Here is a 21,214-nt window from a genome sequence, read left to right on the forward strand (position 1 = left end):
CCGATTATAGCAAAGGCACTATTTGTGCTTTAAATAACAAGAGGTTTTCTCAGTGTAATGGTGGGGAAGCCCTTTAGGGAATTCAGTCACCATATGTCAACAAGCTGGGGCAGGCATAGAAGTTGTTGAGGTGCTTTCTGTGCTTTAACTATGGCGATTAAAAATGCAGAAAATGCTTGAACACTTGAGGCCTGTTCCCTTTCATGTCTGAGAATGTGGCTTTCGCAGTGTTGCACTGGGAGGAAAGTATTGGGGCAGGGAACAGGAAAGGCCACTTCAGGAGAGGAGACATGGGGTAAAGTTAGCTTGGTGCAGAGAGGCAGCAACGGTCTTAATTTCAATCTACTTGATACAGATTGCACTGCATCTGCTGTGTAGCCAGAACTGGAAAAGCCCATTTTGAGATTACATACACTTAAAAAGTTAGCTATACATCATGAATGATGGGCATGGTGGGAAAGTGTTGCAGGAGGTGAAGTGTAACACTTGTAGGCATTGCATACTGAGAAAGACCTTTAATATGTTATGGATATGCATGTATAACTTCAAAACATTACAGGAAAGCAATGCATATATGGGTTTTTGATGGCTTAACAGGTTTGGGAAAAGAAAACTTGATTAGTTCATACCTGGAATTCACATGCCGAGATGCGATTACAACAACATTAATTGTATTTGTATAGCCCATTTATGTAAAAAAAAATCCCCAAGGGGCTTGCAATCACTCCAGGGCACAATATCTTTTATAATGCAAGCTGTTACCTTTTACGACATTTTGTGTGTATTTAGGGGTTGGTGTGAACAATGACCATCATGATGGAATCACTCCATCTTCGTCAAATCATCATCCATGTGACCATTATTACAATTTTAATGCCATGAGATTTAGCTGGACATATGCAGAACTTTACTATATTGCCTAATGCTTGATTGCTGTTGCAGTAAGTTTATCCAGTCTTGGCAGAAGTAATTGATGGTTACGTTTGTTTGTTTAGTCCTGTATTAATGGATACAAATTACAACATCCAGATGTATTAGAACTGTCTTTTTTAGCTTTGTATATATGAAGTGAGGAATTAAACACATTGAGACAATTACAATGTTGTACTTTTATAAAAAATAAAGTTGAATGTTCCGAAAGGAAGTATTAAATACTATACACCAGCTGGATTAACTAGGATATCCTGGTATTGTTGTAGTTAAATTGGTTAGAAGCAGCACCTGCTACGCAGTCTGTCTCTGTTGAGCTCAGATGGCTATTGATGCGTGGAAACATTGCTACACAGTTGCAACTTGATGACATTGCATCATTCTTTTCAATTGGCTTCCAAAAAATAGGGGAAAATCAATTTTGTGTTAAAAATATTATGCTTCTGTTTGTGATTGAAGAGCAGATGTATATGAAACGATACTATTTTCTGCTAATTGACATAAATAACGGGGATCAAGATTGTGCGTTGAGCACAAGCAACATTGTTCCAGAAGTGAACATACTTTAATGTGGGAGCTCGTCACCATTATTCGTAGCAGGGTATGAAGAATTAGTTGTCAGTTAATGTCTTATTAATTTGTTTTAATTGCTTTAAGTCTATGATTTTGGGTTGCCGAGATCGTGTTGAGTTTGTGTAAAGTTGTCCAATTTCAGACATAAGCAGTTGCTCATGCCTACTGCTTGTTGACCACCAGTTTTCTGTTAATCAAATGTAGTCGACAGCAACTTGCATTTATTAGCGTGTTCACAACCTCAGGGCATCCCAAATGCTTCACAGCCGATTAAGTACATTTTAAGTTGTACTGTTGTACTGCAAGAAAATGCAACAACCAATTTGCGCGCACTGTCCCACAAATAGCAATGAAATTAAATTGTTTTCAATGATGGGATAAATGTTGGCCAGGAAACCTGGAGAATCTCTGCTCTTGTTCAAATAGTGTGATGGTGTCCTTTATGTTCAACTAAGGAGGCAAGACATGGCGTTGTTTTAATATCTCGTCCGTAGTATGTCACCTCTGATGGTGCAACACATCCTGTGTACTGTACTGAAGTGTCATGCTCAAGTCTCTGGAGTGGGGCTTGAACCCATAACCTTCTGAGTGTGTGCTTCAAAGAGTAGAGTTTTCATCCTGAAACTGGAGCAAAAGGCTAGCTTTCTTGACTATGTAGAGCTGCTGTTATATGAAAGTTCAGATTCGAAGGACTTGTAAAGCAGCAAACCCTGCATTTCCTAGAACTGGAAAGGAAATTCATTGAAGATCTGTATCTTCCAGAGCACCTCTTCCACCATGCAGCTCTCCCACTTCTATATTGAAGACTGGCTGGAAATATTTGAAATAGTTGAGAATTTCCTTTTCTTTTAATATTGAGATTTTTGTAATTCTTTGGGTTTCCCTCTGGCACTTTCCATTTCATCTTTTGAAAATGCTTCTATTTTTGAAAATTTGTAACTTGCAAACCTTGGTCAGAATGCAGCAGATAGTACAAAATAAAATCCTATATGGGGCGCATTTTCTTTACATTATTTGCTCTTTGGGAGGGGAACCTTTTTTATGCATCGTACTGCACATACAAAAAAAATTTGTGTAAGATATCAAGTTTCAGTCAATGTTCTAGGGCTTGTCGTAATGGAGAGGTTTGCTTCAGATAATTTACTCTGGAGAACTGAAGGCTCAAGTGCAATATTAGAACCGTAGTTTATGGTATTGGAGGAGGCTATTCAGCCCATTGTGTCATGTAATTATGAATCTTAAGGGAATAGATAAGTTGAAGCTCAATAATGTGTTTTGAGTGCCACAGGTTACATGAGCTCAAGCTGAGAACAGTGCACACAGTTTTGATTTAATTACTTTATGATGAGAGTGGTGAACGTGTGGAATGAACTGCCTAGGGAACAGGTGAAGGGAAATGGTGTGAAAAAATGTAAAAGAACCATGCCTAGTTATATTGAAGGAATAAGCGATTAGTTTTTGGGACCTGCCAGATGGATTACAGACTCTCTCTTTTCTTGTCCTGTATTTTTCTATGTTCCTTTCCTATGCTCCTAAATGTTGTTGCAATTTAAAGGGATAGAGCGGTGGAATCTGCTATTTCAATAACATTGATTTGCTGAAATTTGGTTTACTTTTCAATTCTGGTTAAAATGTCAGTTAAAATTGAAATTGGAAGACTTGCAAAGCATCTGTTCTACTTAATGTCGTGCAACAACATAGCTCTAAAAGCAGAAGTACATCGGCAGTGCCCTCATCTGGTGACAATGGAGCAGCACAGTTTAAAAAGTCATGGAAATTTTTGCAAGTTGCTTGGATTGAAATGCAAAAAGGAGAAATCAAGTAAAACATTTTAGTTTTTTTTGTGGGTTTTCTGTCCATTTCTTCCCCCTTCATTTAATTTCAGACCTAATTTACGTTATGTATATTTGAAATTATTTTAGTTGATAATTTAAAATATACATGACTTGGATTGGGTCTGAAAATGAGTATCTAATTTGCTGTCACATGCGCAAGCTGTGCTGATTGGGCAACAAAGAGCTGCCCTAGAACTGCATTCATGTGTCTATCAGCCAAGAGACATTTTTTTTAACCTCTGTTAAATTGCTAGCTGGAACTTATTTAAAGTAGGAATTGGGAGGAGTAACCAACTCAACAAATCAGAATAGCCTTTGAAGGTCTTTGATATATATGGTAATACATTACTTCAAATCCTGTATCTTTTAAAACTGAACTCAAACATTAAAGCCAAAAAGTTTCTCGTGATGTTCAGGTAATCAGCATAAAAAAAGTTTGTGCGCGCCAGACTGATAGAGGGGACGTGTCTGCAATATTGACACAGTCAATAAGTACATTTATTTAGGGTTTAATATTTAAACAGTCATGCATTTATTTTTAGACCGTTAAAACATTAACTAAATTCCATTTCTTTCCCTGTAGGTTCTGTTCTACCAGATTTAACGGAGCAGTTCTCACCCCCAGACATTGCGCCAGCAATCCTAGTGAAGTTAGTAGAGGCTGTTGAAAAAACAGGTAAGATTAAACCATCTGAATTCATAACTTCTGAACTTCTCAACTGGTACTTTTAGTCGATACACATTTTGTTTTAAAAATATGTTCAAAGCAATCATTATAAGCACCATACAGTATGGACAAAGTTTCTGTGTAACTATAGTTTTTGTAAAAATGTGAATTTTGTTTGGGTTACAACTATTAATGGTAATTCAGGTGTGGAGACTAGTGAAATGTTCATTCTTACTAAGATAGTGTGTGCTATATGGTCAAATAGATATTCTTAATGAAGAACACTCATCATGGCTGTCTATTATGCAACCAATTTGCAGATTATTCTGTCAAATGGCAAATTTTCCTAAATACTTCCAGTAATTATTTCTGTTTCAAATATTTATATATCCAAATTAGAATTTCTAATACAGGAGTTATTGACATGAATACCAATTGCAGTTTTAAATTTCTTTCTCTAACCCCCATTGATCTAGCAAGCTAGCATATGTTAAAAGTTTTCTAGGTTTAAAAAAAAATCAAATCACAGTAACTTTGCAATTGCACAGCAGGATTAATTGAAAGCTGCCATCTTCTAGTGTATCCCTTTAACAATGTTGGACTTTTGTAACGCGAGTTAATTTTCACTCTATTTTTGTAATCAGGATAATATGTCTCATGGAAGAACTAAAAAGTGTAGAAGCTAATGTACCTTTTGAAATTAACTGCACTTACTTAGTAATGCTGCAGAAGAGTGGTGTTTGACTGTTTCAAGGAACAAGGTGGTGATTGCACCTTCTTGAAAGGTAAACCAGAAGAAAATCGCTGCCTTTGTGTGGTTGGCTTCGCCATAAAAAATAAACTAGTTGGCCATCTCGGAGACTCCCCTTGCGGGATAAACGAACGCCTCATGGCACTTTGGATCACCCTAGCCCGGAACCAGTACGCTATGGTCTTCAGTGCGTAAGCTGCTACACTGGAAGCTACAGACGTGATCAAAGAGGAGTTCTACACCAGCCTCGAACAATACCTATCCCGAGTACCAACGGACGATAAGCTGATTTTCCTGGGTGACTATAACGCCAGAGTTGTAAAGGGCACAGACTCTGGGGAGGTGTGATTGGCAGAGGGGGTAGGGACAACCAACTCCAATGGTGCCCCCCTCCTTATGAAATGCTTAGAACATGGCCTTGTTATAACCAACACCCTGTTCAGTCAGAAATACCAGTATAAGACTTCATGGCAGCACCATCGCTCCAAGCACTGGCATCTGCTAGACTATGTCATCGGCCTAGCGAGGGACCACAAGGACGTGCACATCACCTGCGCCATGACAGGAGCTGACGTCTACTGGACGCATCACCACCTAATGCGCTCTGTCATTAACATTAATATAGCCCCAAAACGGCAACGGAAACAATGCCGCAGGAAAATCAACACTAGAGCAGTCCATGACCTGGCTAAGAAAGCACTGATCAGCCAGCGCCTCACTGCCAACTTGGCGACTCCCAGTGACCCAGAGATACAGAATGGCCACAGCACCTGGTCTGCCCTCAAGACCTCCATAATTAGTACCTGCGAAGAGATGCTCGGTCACTCGACCAGGAAACACCAAGACTGGTTCGACAAGTAACAGCAACACAACTCGAGAGCAAGAAAGCAGCTCTACAGACGTCTGAAGGCTGAGGTCCAATAAAAAACTCGTGACCTAAAGAACAGATGGTAGTTGGAGAAAGCGCAGGAGATCCAGCAACTAGCAGACAACCACGACTTGCGTGGATTCTTCAGTGCAGTCAAGACCAAGCACCCAAGGCCCTACCCCACTGCTGGCCAAGAACGGAGAGGTACTTTTCAAGGACATAGGCAGTCAGTGCCCACTGAAAGGACCACTTCGAAAATCTCATCAACCGAGACTCTGTCTTCGACGCGAGTGTCCTCTACTCCATCCCACAGCATGCTACCCGCTGCCATCTCAGCACAACCCCAGCCCGGCATGAGGTAAAAAAGACCATCTGTCAACTGAAAAACAACAAAGCCTCAGGAGCAGATGGAATCCCCGTCGCAGCACTAAAACACGGCAGAGAAGCACTTTTGGCGCAAATACGCAACCTCATTTCTCTCATCTGGAAGGAGGAGAGCACGCCAGGGTAGCTGAGACGCAGTAATCGTGACCATCTTCAAGAAAGGTGACAAGTCCGATTGCGGTAACTAGAGAGGAATTTCCCAGCTGTCTGCCAGAGGGAAAGTCATCGCAAGAATCTTCCTCAATCGCCTTCTCCCTGTGGCTGAAGAACTCCTCCAAGAGTCACAATGCGGATTCCGCCTGCTAAGGGGCACAATGGACATGATCTTCACCGCGCAGCAAATCCAAGAGAAATGCAGGGAACCGCACCAATTCCCGTACATGGCCGCCTTTGACCTCACAAAGGTCTTCGACACTTGTCAACCAGGAGGGATTATGGAGCGTCCTCCTCAAATTCCGCTGCCCCCAGAAGTTTGTCACCATCCTCTGCCTGCCTCGCGACATGGAAACCATGATCCAGACTAACTGATCCACCACAGACCCAATTCACGTTTGGACCGTGGTCAAGCAAGGCAGTGTCATCGCACCAATGCTCTTCTTGATCGTCCTTGCTGCAATGCTTCATTATCTCGCCCTCAGTAAGCTCCCCGCTGGAGTGGAGCTAATCTACAGAACAAACAGGAAGCTGTTCAACCTCCGTTGCCTCCAGGCAAGATCCAAAGTTGTCTCATCCTCTGTCATTGAATTACAGTATGCGGACAACGCCTGCGTCTGCGCACACTCTGAGGCTGAACTCCAAGCCATCGTCAACACCTTCACTGAAGTGGACGAGACCATGGGCCTTACACTAAACATCCGTAAGACAAAAGTCCTCTACCAACCTGCTCCCGCCACGCAGCATTGCTCCCCGATTTATCAAAATTCACAACAAGACCTTGGACAATGTGGACCATTTTTCATACCTCGAGAGCCTACTGTCAACAAGGGCAGATGTCGATGACTAAGTCCAACACAGCCTCCAGTGTGCCAGTGCAGCCTTCGGTCGTCTGAAGAAGAGAGTGTTTGAAGACCAGGACCTCAACCTAGCGGCAAGCTCATGGTCTACAGGGCAGTAGTGATACCCACCTTCCTATATGCCTCAGAGACATGGCACCTCGGAGCACTGGAGAAATACCAATGCTACCTCCGCAAGATCCTGCAAATTCACTGGCAGGATAGGCACACCAACATCCGCGTTCTCGCTCAGGCCAACATCCCCAGCATTGAAGTATTGACCATGCTCGATCAACTCCGTTGGGCGGGCCACGTCGTCCGTGTGCCTGATACGAGACTCCCAAAACAAGCACTCTACTCAGAACTCCGATAAGGCAAGCGAGGGTAGGCAGAGGAAATACTTCAAGGACATCCACAAAGCCTCCTTGAAAAAGTGCAACATCTCCATCGACACCTGGGAATCCCTGGCCCAAGACCACACAAAGTGGAGGAAAAGCATCCGGGAAGGCGTCGAACACCTCGAGTCTCTACGCCGAGAGCAAGCTGAAGCCAAGCGTAAACAGCGGAAGGAGCGCACAGCAACCCAAGCACCCCCACCCACCTGTTCCTTCAACCACCGTCTGCCCCACCTGTGACAGACTGTAGGTCCTGCGTAGGACTCATCAGTCACATGAGAACTCATTTTTAGTGTGGAAGCAAGTCATCCTCGACTCTGGGGCAGACTGCCCAAGAAGAAAAAAGTTTCCTAAACTGTGTAGCTGATCAACTTGTCACTCTCGACTGCATTTTACAGTTCCTAACTTTTCTTGTATGACTGGGAACTTGTAGCTCACCTTATGTAAGCATTTTGATTTATATTTTACAGGTCTAGAGTGTGCCAATTTATACCGGACTTCTGGTTCATGTGGTGGTGCTGAATTAAAGCAGTTGTTGGATTATGGTAAATATACGCCACATTTGGATGTTTTCCAAGTTGCAACACTTTATGCTTGGTACAAATGTATACACTGAGTTTCTTTCTATTTGTGGTTAAGTACATTGCCATCTCAGTGAACTTTTGCACCCTTTCCCTGCTTATACCTCTTCCCTCATTACAATAAATTGGTGCTACAGTAGTATTTTTTTCCATTTTTTTTTGTGTGGGGCGGGAAATGTTGCCAATTCTCTGGTTGTAAATTCACAGCATTCGCATAACCGCAGCAGGTAGTTTCTGAAACACAAGTTGATCTGGGTAGCCTCAGGCTTGTTTTCAGTGCAGAGCTGTTTTGTATATATGCTGGTTTACCACTAGGGGGCTTCTTAATGCTGTGTATTGTGTTGATTATTACAAAAAATGAAAATTGTGACTTAAGCAAGGGACTAAAAGTTATCATTGATGTTAGCACAGCTAATGTATCCCATTGATAATCAAGATCAAAATTGTTGCTGCCTATTCTACCCTAATTATTTTTTTCTTTGCACCAAATTTTATTTCTGCCCAATGCTTTGGAAATGAGCTTATTACATATGTACTGTACATTTTCACAGTATGCCATACATTCCATTACAAAGCAAAGATAGTCCTTTTAAGCCATGATACCAATTATTTTAAGAAAAACCTCTATATTCATAACCTGACAGGAGAAATTCCTATGCCACTCTCTTTCCCCCTCTCCTTCAGAAGATGCTTCTGTTGGCTATGCTATCACAGATGCCAGTAGCCTCTGGTTCCAAGTTCAAAAGGTCAATCTATCATGACCTAGACATTGAGTATCAGCAGGCTCGTTGACCAATGGGACTATCACAATTTTGCCTGACCCCTGTCTTCATTTAAAGTCCACAGACGTGCAATTCCCAGTGTAATGGGTCCCCTTGCTGTTTCTCTCCCCAGCCTAGGAGCAGGGCAGTAGTATTCATGGCCCCACCAGTACTGCCCTGGCTGAGATCAGTTACCTCCGAATAGACTAGAGATTGAACCTGGGCTCTTGCTGGTTAGAAGGGCACAGCACTGCTCCACATTACCCAACCATTGGGAAGCCCTGATGTGGCTTTTATTTGTGGAAGTGTGTTTTGTTGTGCTGAAAATCTGTCTAGCATGTAGGCTCTTCTGCAGGTATATCCCATAACAATGCCACTGCTTTTTGTAAACAGATTTCTGCATTCTTGTAACTCTATGCACTCTCTAAAGACAAGAGTTCAGTAAAACTCTCAACAACTTGTTTGTTTTGAAAATATTTCTATTAGTCATGTGCATTTCTCAATTTACTAGATGCAGCTTCAGTGGACATTGAGCAGTTTGATCTGCAGTCATTGGCTGACGCATTAAGGCAATATCTTCAGGATCTTCCAAATCCTGTCATTCCAGCATCCATCTACAGTGATATGGTTTATATAGCTCAAGGTAAGAAAGAACTTGCATTTATATAGCAGTTTTCACAACCTCAGAACATTGTAAAGCTCTTTATAGCCATGAAGAATGGAAGTATAGTCACTGTTGTAATATAGAGAAATGCAGCAGCTAATTTGTGCTTCGCAAGGCACAAACTGTAATGAGATAAACGACCAATTAAACTATTTTCATGGCAGTGGAGGTAGTTGAGGGGTAAATACTGCACTGTCATGTCAGCCAAGATTATATGTTCCAAGTCTGGAGTGGGGCTTGAACCCATGATCATCTGATTCAGAGGCGAGAGTACTATTCCTGAGCTAGCTAAGCATAAAATCCCAGTCAGATTGGTTTTTAAAAAAAAAAAGAAAATCTCTCTATACTTTTGATCAACAGCATGCCAGAGCGCTGAGCTTTTCCATTATTTTACTGACTGACCTCAACTTTTTTTGCCATTTTTATCTACTTCATATAGTTGACATTTTAAATTTCTTACCTGATTTAAGGATAAATTCTCCAAGATAAGACCCAAAATGTCAAACCAGATGATAAAAGATTAAGTAGTTTCAGCTAATGCGATCTGACATTTTTATATTTTATCAAAAAAACACATCCACCAGAATGTTCAAGAAAAAGGACACAATACAAGGAAAGTGCAGCAATGGCTTAATTAATGCTATATTCTTGTACCGGATGTAGATTACTAACTGTCAGTAGTCTAAATGTTTCCTTAAAAATATGTTTAGATGCACTGGTTGATTGACCATTTTGAAAAGTTTAGGATAAAGTGTGCTTTTACTCTGCCCGCCACCATCTCATGCAATTTGCTTCATATCTGTTTTTAACGTTTGATGATTACTTCTGACTAAATCTTTTTGTAGATGTTGGCAAAATAAATGATACTTCGACGATACTGAATTCTCTGCTTGTGAATCTTAAGCAGTCTTAAGAAAATGTGTTTATCGTCCAGTTGACATCACACATTGCAGTCAGAATGTGTGATTGTTGCTCCATTTATTGAACTTATATTCTGTCCTCCTTGTTTGCAGCAACTTAGCAAGTTAAAATCATTAAATGTGCAAACTAAGATAAATACTATATAACTATGATGGCGCTAGGTCTCAGACGTGATCTTGATGTGGCACACAAAGTACTGAGAGACGTAACCACCATTTGTACAATATGGTGTGTAAAGTTTGGGTGTGATTACGTAGCAAAGATTAATAACGCAGAAGACTTCTTGTTGCATAGTCTGTGGGGATATTAACCTGCACAGTGCATAGACCTATTAACCTTTTATATGAATGCATAATGCAGCAAAGGATGTGGTTGTTGGTATTATCTGCTGTATCTATAAATTGGCCAATCATCTGCCTTCTGAGAAGTAGCAGACCTATAGTATTGCACATACTAAGTATTTGTGGTCTACATCACAATGCGTATAGTTTTCCACTGGCTGCCCACAGTATCTTTTAAGGATTTTCTTTTCTTGTACCGGATGCAGATTACTAACTGTCAGTAGTCTAAATGTTTCCTTAAAAATGTGTTTAGATGCACTGGATTTTGATTGAGTGCCGAATGTTGGTAGTTCTGTTGCTTCACTGTTAACAGCCATGATTTTTAATTTCTCCAACTGCAGAGGTACTCAATACAGAGGAGTGTGCACAGTTGCTAAGGAGAGCTATCCGGTCCCATAATGTGCCTCACCAGTATTGGCTTACACTTCATTATTTGATCAAGCATTTCTGCAAACTTTGCCAGAGCTCTGGGAAGAACAGCCTGAGTGCAAGAACATTGGCAGAAATCTTTAGTCCATTACTTTTTAGACAACAGGCAGCAAGGTATGTATGCTACCAGGAAGACTGTTTCCTAAGGTGCACTCTTATGTATTTTGTGAAACATTGGAAAATGTACATTAAATGCTGAATTGATAAAATGTGTATGTTAACATTTTAAAGTAAAAATGTCATTGTTATGTATATTATAAAAGCAGAAATATTTCAGGTTCAGATTTGATTTTGGTTTAATTTTTCTCTTTGGTTATCCAGCTCAGAAACAAATCCTGAATACCACATCAAAATTATAGAAGTACTTATAACCAGTGAATGCCACGAAACACAAACAACACAAGCGCCAGCACCAGGTAAGATCAGATCCAGCTATGTGTCTTGGCTAAATGTTAAAAATAACTTGTATAGGGCCGAATAGTTTTCTGACCCTAGGCAGGATTACATTTTGTCTTTTGTATAAAGAACTAATACAGTTTTAAAATGTAAACCATTCAATTCTGAACTAAATTAGATTGTTTATGTAAATCTATAATGGTTTCCTTTCTCTTAACTGCATAGAATTATTATTTATCCTATATTTGTTCCAGCATGGTGTTTTTTCATTTTAAAGTTTGCACTCATTTAGTTCTGAGATGTCCCTTGGTGATTTTTTTTAAAGTGTATTTTGTTGCAATGGAAGTTTTATATTCAAAAAGCATACAGTAAGATCAATGATCTGGTACTGGACAATTCAGCTTTACAGTACTGGGCTCAGTCAGTGTTATAGCAGCACTCAAAATGCATGTAATACCTATGTGCTATCTAACATTATATTGATGCCTTTAGTGAGGAACTAAATTTGAGAACAGTTTTTAAATAGGTCTTCATTTTTAATGTATCCTTGAAGGGTTTGAATGTGAACCTAGTCAACAGGACTCCCCAAGATTGGGTCTCTTTCTAGCCGTCCTATTTAGATTCAATCTTGCGAGTGTAAAGTAACAAGTGGACTCCTGCAGAACCTTTTTGCTCACTGCCATTTGGTTTTTCTTTCGTACACTGATTCTTCAGTAATGGGATTACATATTAAAGTTAAAAATACAAAATACCATGCAGCTTTTAAAAAATTACTGTTGTGTGCAAAGTATAGGATATTGCATTCTGAAGTGTATGTTTTTATTCTTAAAGATGCAAAAATGTATCTTATCAAAGCTACATACTCTTGTACATTTCTTTCTTAGAATAAATATAAATGTAATTAATATTTCTAACCTGAATAAGTGAGGAGAAAATTATTTAATGACTTCCTTTAAAAGACTCGTCAGGGTGTTCTAATTAACTGGTTGCTCAACTAAAATTTCAGTTACATAGCCTAGTTGTTTCCAACTGTTTCTAACTAGACTAACCTTACAAGCTTTATCATTCTTTTTCCCTCTGCCTCTCCCTCCTTTTTTGGATGGTCTGGAATAGGAGGAGAAGCCATTTGACCTTTGTAAAGTTGTTCAGTTTTAGATGAAGAATAAAGTTTTACATCTTGATCAAAATTAGAACACGCACGGAGTCATGGGATTAAAGAGTTCAACTGCTTGTATTGACTTTTGACCGAGTGCAGGCCCACCCTATGAATTCAATTTTGCTTTCGTGTAACAGCCATGGGCACAGACTTGTAGATATGGTGAAAAATAGCTCGCGTAGCTGAGTGTCAGTTCATTGGAATGGACTTTTAAACCCTGAGATCATTTAGGAGTCAATTGGATACTGGGCAAGCTTAAAGTACTTCTGGATGAATGCTCTTGGTGGGCTGCATGGCCTCCATCATCTGTAATTATCCCATTAAATTGAAAATCAAACAGTTGAATCAAGGGTTGGATAGCCTGTTAGAACCACTGTTGTGTTGGTGGTAAGATATAGGTTTGAGGCCCTTGTCAAGTTCCTACTTTGGCTGTGCTGCTGTGAGAAGCTGCCTCCCACAGTGGGAGCCTCACTTTTTTTTTCTTGACATTAAAAAGACTCAAAAGCAAGTTTATAACATTCCCAGGATGTCTGCTAGACCGCCCAGTGTCTATTTTTTTAAAAAATGTGGCTTCCTGTTGGGCTGAAGTCATAATATACAGTGCAAAGTCCAAGCAGTGTGAAATTGCCTACTTGAGATGGTCACATCTCTTGCTGTACTGCACTTAACCTTGTACTGTCACTTTTGCATTCATGCATACTTGAAATCACTGAATTGATGTGAAAGTGGTGGTATAATGGCAGCATTAAATTTCACTTGTGTTAGCAATGCTTTATCAGTATCATCTCGTTAGACTATGCCATAAAATTTAGTATTTGAAATGATATAAATAAACTAATAGATTTAATGCTGCTGACTAAAATATTTTAGAGATGTCAAAACTAAAACTCCTTTTTAAAAGATATATTAGTCCTCCTGAGCTGAAAATGGGCACGTTGTGCTATATAATGTTTTAAGTTCATAGTGCCTATAATCTCAATGTAAATGTGTATATGTAAAAGCACCTAGATCTGTTTAAAGGTATTTTAATTCATTTGATGATAAGCAGTATCCTTTTCCATTTTTGGCATTGTGTTTTTCCATTAAGGAGTTCCAAGCAGACATGGTTTGTGTGTAGAGTAAGAGTGTCCGCATTTTGCACCAACAATGTACTTTAATCCCAAATTCAAAACACACACGCCACTGCACTGGTGTATCTTTTTCCCTCTTTCACATTTCCCACATGAGTCATCCTTTTGGCCTGAGTGACATTGCCAGTTGTGTTGAACTAAACAAGACATTTTCAGAGTCATTTAATTGAAGGCCCTTACAGAATGAGCGAGTTCACAAGACTATCCATCCCAGCATAGATTTATGAAGGGGAAGTCATGTCTGACAAATTTGCTGGAGTTCTTTGAGGATGTAACGAACAAGGTGGATAAAGGGGAACCAGTGGAAGTCGTGTATTTGGACTTCCAGAAGGCATTTGACAAGGTGCCACATAAAAGGTTACTGCACAAGATAAAAGTTCACGGGGTTGGGGGATAACATATTAGCATGAATAGAGGATTGGCTAACTAACAGAACAGAGAGTCGTGATAAATGGTTCATTCTCTGGTTGGCAACTAGTAACTAGTGGGGTGCCGCAGGGATCGGTGCTGGAATCCAACTATTTACAATCTATATTAACGACTTGGAAGAACGTAGCCAAGTTTGCTGACGATACAAAGATGGGAGAAAAAGCAATGTGTGAGGAGGGCACAAAAAATCTGCAAAAGGACGTAGACAGGCTAAGTGAGTGGGCAAAAATTTGGCAGATGGAGTATAATGTTGGAAAGTGTGAGGTTATGCACTTTGGCTGAAAAAAATCAAAGAGCAAATTATTATTTAAATGGATAAAGATTGCAAAGTGCTGCAGTACAGTGGGACCTGGGGGTACATGTGCATGAAGCCCAAAAAGATAGTATGCAGGTACAGCAAGTGATCAGGAAGGCCAATGGAATCTTGGCCTTTATTGCAAAGGGGATGGCATATAAAAGCAGGGAAGTCTTGCTACAGCTATGCAGGGTATTGGTGAGACCACACCTGGAATACTGCGTGCAGTTTTGGTTTCCATATTTACAAAAGGATATACTTGCTTTGGAGGCAGTTCAGAGAAGGTTCACGAGGTTGATTCCAGGGATGAGGGGTTTGACTTATGAGGAATGGTTGAGTAGGTTGGGCCTCTACTCATTGGAATTCAGATAAATGAGAGGTGATCTTATCGAAACGTATAAGATTATGAGGGAGCTTGACATGGTGGATGCAGAGAGGATGTTTCCGCTGATGGGGGAGACTAGAACTAGAGGACACAACCTTAGAATAAGGGGCCGACTATTTAAAACTGAGATGAGGAAAAATTTCTTCTCTGCCTCAGAGCTGTGGAAGCTGGGACATTGAATAAATTTAAGACAGAAATAGACAGTTTCTTGAACGATAGGGGGATAAGGGGTTATGGGGAGCGGGCGGAGAAGTGGAGCTGAGTCCATGATCAGATCAGCCATGATATTGAATGGCGGAGCAGGCTCGAGGGGCCGTATGGCCTACTCCTGTTCCTATTATGTTCTTATCAGTGTACTAGTGTGCTAACCCACTCATCCACCCAGTCTTCTTGTAAAGATACACAAAGAGCAAATTAAAAATATAATGGCAGTATAGTGCTTGAAAGTTTGTATAGAGACACTAGCTCCTTAAAGCACTCGTTATTAATAGTTTGGAATTCCTGTTTGCTAAACTAGTAACTTGTGTAGAGTTCTACATAAGGTAAGGTTTTCTGATTTTAAGGGCACAAAGTGTGACCTCATCCCTTCCCCTTTTATCTCCTGAAGCCCACGATCAAAGCCATTGGTTATACCCAGTTAGTTTCCAGCTGATGTTTTTTCTGCTTTTGTCTCAATTTATACTCGTGATTGTTTAAGAACTTAATAGGTTTGTGGATTAGAACAGAGAAAAACCTTACTAAATCAGTTCTTTAGCATATGTAATGGTCAACTGATTGCTTCTGTCCTTAGCCATAACATTTAATGGCATGTCATGTATCCTGAGATGACAGCTAGTGCTGTACATTAGACAAAAGCACAACAGTAGATGTTAAATGATTAGAGCTCATTCATTTTGACAGTTTCTTTTATGTGTTGCATGGGAGTCTCCTTGGGCTACATGTTGAGTAAGGAGGAGGGAGTTACGATATTTGCTCGAGTTAAGATGAATCCAGTTGCTAAATTGGTTAGTCAGAATGATGCTGAAGCACAGATGGGTTATTTTTTAACTATAAGCTACCTTCTGTGCCCATGCTATCATTCCAGTCAGCCTGTTGTACAAATCAGATGTTGTTGACCTTAAAGTGGTTGTTTTCAAAAGGACATAGGGTTCTAAGCAATTTTATGTATCAATCTTTGTTATCTTAAGCAAAAAGTGTTCAATATTAGTAACACATCTGATTATTAGTATTCAGATTTGATCTTTTTAATATTCATTTGCTGTGGGACATTAGCTGTCTATGTACAACTAACTGTACTTCAAAAATAATCCATTGGCTGTAAAGCACTTTGGGGAGTGCTGAGGATATAATACATTTGTAAATATATTTATTTTGTGGAACCTGGAAAAAAACTTGTCAACTATACGTCCCTCCATGTGTATTCAAAACTGTAGGATGTTAGTATGCCAGCGATTAACACCTCGGCTTGTAATATGTTTTTGTGTGAATTCTAAAGGATGTATAACAATGTTTGGTTTCTTACAAAGAAATGTTTTATTGTAGATTTCTAAAGCATCAGTGTGCACTTCTGTGTCCATTATATTGCATCAGTATAGAATATATCATCATCATAGGCAGTCCTATGACTCGAGAAAGACTTCCTTCCACTCCTGATGTGAGTTCTTTGGTGGCTGAACAGTCTGATACGAGAGCCACAGACTGTCACAGATGGGACAGACATTCGGCGAGGGAAGGGTTGGGTGGGACTGGTTTGACGCACGCTCCTTCTGCTGTCTGCGCTACCTTTTCACGCTCTCGAGGCGTTGAGATTTGAAGAGCTCAGCGCCCTCCCGGATGCACTTTCTCCACCTAGGGCGGTCTTCAGCCAGGGACTCCCAGGTGTCAGTGGTGATGTCACACTTTACGAGGGAGGCTTTAAGGGTGTCCTTGTAATGTTTCCGCTGCCCACCTTTGGCTCGTTTGCCGTGAAGGAGCTCCGTATAGAGCATTTGCTTAGGGAGTCTCATGTCTGGCATGCGAACCATGTAGAGTAAATATCGTGCTTAGTACATACAAGGAAATGTAGTTTACTGCAAATGTGTGCCGAGCCTGAGTAACTGCTAGAAACTGTTTAAAGCATATTTTTGAGTGTTTGTGCACCCACAGTGAATTTATATTGTGTATTTCTTGCCTCTGGTTATATAGAATTGTAGTTCAAATACTATTTAAAAAAAAAAAATCTATAGTAAGAGGTAATCAGATAAAATGAATGGCAATCATGATGCATACAACTGAATTATTGTAGGAGTGGCTGAGATAGTCGGTGGTAATGCAAAAAAGTTAACTAATGGCCTGTTGCTTTAGCTTTAAAACCATAGCATCTACACAAACCTAGAACAAAAGCAAAATACTGTGAAGGCTGCAAATCTGAAATGAAAACAGAAAATGATAGTCATGCAGCATATATGGACACAGACTTAGTGTTTGGACCTTGCTATATTTAACCTGAAGTTTTATATTTATCCTGAAGAGGGCTCTGAATATTAAAATAAAATGTGCTGAGTTTTAGGCAAACATTTATATGTAGCTTGTTTTTCTTTTTTGTCCTTTTTGGATCCTCCCCCCCCCCCCCCCCCACCCCCGACTCCTGAAAGTGCTGGTTTTTGCCAGCTACAGTTCCATGAACGGGCAATTGGAACCTCATCCAACCAGCCATTTGTCATGTTTGCTCCTAGACAGTGACAGTTACCAAGCTATTCGACTGTAAAGAGCTTCACAGTCAAGCATGAAATTCCAAATCAAACATTAATTCGCTTGGCACTTCTAACAGGAGAACAATCAAAAGCAGGAACACTTAACTGGTGTGGTATAGATGTATTTTCTCTTTGCTATTTTGTTCAGAACAAAAACGTGAATGATTGACATGTCTTCATGGCTCTGAGGTTGGGTTGCTGTCTGAGACATACAAACCAGCAAGTTCCAAAGTTTGATACCTGGTCTGTACTGAGTTAACTGATCTCAATTAAGATAGCGAATAGCTGCAGCTCTCCAGTTTAGAGAAGGGAAAATTTGCCAGGGTTCCTGCTCCTGGTTACTATACAGTGACTTCCTGGTGAGTGTGTGTGTTTTTGGACACTGAGCAAGGACAGGATCAGGCTATCGTGCCGGGCTGGACCAATGAGAAATGGTAATTTCAACAAGTGACTAAAAATGGACCATAGAATTGCATCCTATGAGGAAGCTAATACCTTGCAAAGGAAAGAAAATAGTTTAAACAAAATGGCCCGTAATTTGCTGTCAGCAGCGAAGCAGCGGCCATCGCCACTGATCTCTAAGAAAGCTGCCCACAGAGATCTCATGACCTCTGGCGAAAACTTTAGCTTCCTCGATGTGAAATTGATTGTAGCACTGTCAAAATGGGAACTCCAGCGAAGAGCAATAGTGATGTCATCAAGCTGTTTAAGCAGCCAATCGCATTGAAAATTTCTCAGACAGCAAACCAAGAAATGAAAAGCACTGATTAACTGCACTTTTTAAAAAATGTTAGAGAGTGAAATAAAGATTGGGACATACACCTGGGGTTAAGGTAGAAGCTGAAATATCATGAATAAATGAAAATCTAATCATTTTTATCATAATGGAAAAATTTGACATTCCACAAATATAAAGTTAGTTTTTCAGGGAACGGTTGTTTAGCGATCAATACGCTGTTAAAACCTCAGTTACACCTATTTCAACAAGGCTTAAGATTTAATAGTTTAATGATTTAGCGATATTAGCACGGAAAAGCTCAAGTTTTCTTCAGCTCCACTGATGTCACTGATTGCCGGCTTTTGGGGTGGGGCGGGGGGGGTGGCAGTGAATGACTGACCGCAACTTCAGTATTTCCATGTTTACATCTATTGACCGCGAACCCTGACAGTATGCCGTCATTACCCAATGCAAAATCTAGGCCAATGTCTTTAGTTTCTATTACATTACAGCAGTGACTCCACTTCAAAAAGTACTTAATTGGCTATAAAGCGCTTTGGGATGTCCAGTGGTCACAAAAGGCACTATATAAATGCAAGTCTTTCTTTTCTTTAGATTAAATTTAGATGGGTTTCAACTGTCCAGGGCAGAACAAAGTTTTTGAATGTGGGGGTGTACAGAGGGTTTCTAAATAAAGTAGCATGTTATCACATTGTAATATTCCAACTCCTTTTACCTCAAGTGCATAATTGAAATTTACTCTGATCGCTTTGAACATGATTGTTTCTGACGTTAATTTAATTCACTGTCTTGGATTCTGCTCCCTTTCCTCTACCTCTGCCCCAGATACTATATTTATATTTCTACAGTTTTTATTTGTATGTCATGACTGGGCACTTGGAAAATTGCAAATGATTAGGCAGAGTCAACACAGTTTTATGAAGGGGAAATAGTGTTTGACAAATCTATTTTTTTTTTTTTGAAGATGTAACGAGAAGGATAGATGAGGGGAAACTGGTGGATGTAGTATATTTGGATTTTCGGAATGTGTTGTGGGATATGGGGTAATATGGACAGAAAACAAGGAGTGGGAATAAACGAGTCATTTTCAGGATGGCAGGGTGTAACTAGTGGAGTGCAAATATCAGTGCTTGGGCCTCAGCTATTTACAATCCATATCAGTGACTTGGGTGAGGGGATCGAATGTAATGTATCTAAGTTTGTTGATGATAAGTAGAAAAATAAGCTTGAGAGGAGGCTGTAAAGGAATATAGATCGGTTAAATGATTGGGCAAGAAGTTGGCAGGTGGGATATAATGTGGAGAAGTGTGAAATTATCCACCTTGGTAGAAAGAAGCAGAATATTTTTTCAAAGGTGAGTGACTAGTAAATGTTAGTATCCAGAGGGATTTGGGGGTCCTTGTACACTAATCACAGAAAGTTAACATGCAGCAAGCAATTAGGAAGACATGTTGGCGTTTATTGCAAGGGGGTTGGAGTATAAGTGAGGAAGTCTTGCTGCAATTATATAGGCATTTGGTGAGACCATACCTGGAGTACCGTGTAGCGTTTTGATCATATTTAAGAAAGGATATACTTGCCGTGGAGGGGTCCAGCGAAGGTTCATTAGATTGATTCCTGGGATGAGAGGGCTGTCCTGTGAGGCGTGATTGAGTAGAATGGACCTGTATTCTCCGGAGTTTCGAAGAATGAGAGGTTAACCTCATTGAAACGTATAAAATCTTAGAGGGCTTGACAGTATAGGCTATTTCTCCTGGTCAGAGAGTCTAGAACTAGGGGCCATAGTCTCAGAATAAGGGGGTTGGCCATTTAGGACTGTGAGTGAAGACATTTCTCATCTGATGGTTGTGAATCTTTGGAACTCTCTACCCCACAGGACTGTGGATGCTCAGTCTTTGAGTATATTCAAGACTGAAATCGATAGATTTTGTGGGCACTTAGGAAATCAAGGGATATGATAGGACAGGAAAGTGGAGTTGATGTAGTTCAGCCATGATATTGAATGGCGGAGCAGGCTTGAGGGGCCATATGGCCTACTCCTGCTCTTATTATGTTCTTGTGTTACACATACTCTTTGAATACTGAGAAATTTCGCTTTTGGAGTCAAAATGTTTTAATTTATACAAATTATTTTCTAAAGTTTTCTAATGAAAATCCTAAAATAAAATTGAAGTGATATACAGAATGATTAGATATTCTCTCGTTCACAGTATATTTTCTGAATAAACATAATTATAATTGGCTTCTGATGACTGAGCATCGTGTGATGTGCTACGGAGTCATTTAGACAAAGATTATTCCTCGGGCTAGAAATTGAAACGGGCCACTAACTTTTGCACTAACAAAAGTATCGGCGGGCGCTACACCATTCATTCGGACGTGAACTTCCGGTTTAGCGATCCAGGAGGGAACTGGAGTGCTGAATCAAAACCTACCGCTTCCCTCGGAGCACTAAACGGAGCAAGATGGGTGGTTGTGCAGCACTCTGCCACAATGTTTCGTGCAGCACTGCCGGAATCACAGGCTCCTTCCTTCCCTTAAAGGGAAGGGCCATTGCTGACATCGTTTGAAGGTAAGACTTCGACAAGTTGGTGACTGCATCTGCGAAGATCAGTCCCAAGCACTCTAACCGAGTGCAGGGCTGATCAATCGCGGCAAGGGAAAAATTCAAAAATCTGCACAGTGGGGTGAAAATAAATGTATGGCCTACCTGACCACCACTTTAATTACCACTCCGCAAGCAGCCGGTCGAGCTCTCACCGCCTCCTGCAATTGCCATTGTTCACGCCCAGCGATGCTGCAGGGGGCGGAAGCGAATTTAAGATCCGGGGCGATAACTGGGCGTTGCGCACCAGATGAC

The 21,214-nt window shown here is 40.4% G+C and overlaps 1 protein-coding gene across 1 annotated transcript in view; it reads left to right on the forward strand.

Annotated features, from left to right (window-relative positions):
* The window catches only part of pik3r1 (phosphoinositide-3-kinase, regulatory subunit 1 (alpha)), a 127,993-nt gene that overhangs the window by 89,636 nt on the left and 17,143 nt on the right, over nt 1-21,214 (forward strand). Inside the window, exons 3-7 of the mRNA XM_070879585.1 lie at nt 3,922-4,014; nt 7,866-7,940; nt 9,249-9,380; nt 11,005-11,206; nt 11,414-11,508. Coding sequence (XP_070735686.1) covers nt 3,922-4,014; nt 7,866-7,940; nt 9,249-9,380; nt 11,005-11,206; nt 11,414-11,508 — 597 coding nt within the window. The remainder of the gene's footprint in view (nt 1-3,921; nt 4,015-7,865; nt 7,941-9,248; nt 9,381-11,004; nt 11,207-11,413; nt 11,509-21,214) is intronic.

Source organism: Pristiophorus japonicus, chromosome 1 (genome assembly GCF_044704955.1).
Source record: "Pristiophorus japonicus isolate sPriJap1 chromosome 1, sPriJap1.hap1, whole genome shotgun sequence".
Classification (NCBI taxonomy): domain Eukaryota; kingdom Metazoa; phylum Chordata; class Chondrichthyes; family Pristiophoridae; genus Pristiophorus; species Pristiophorus japonicus.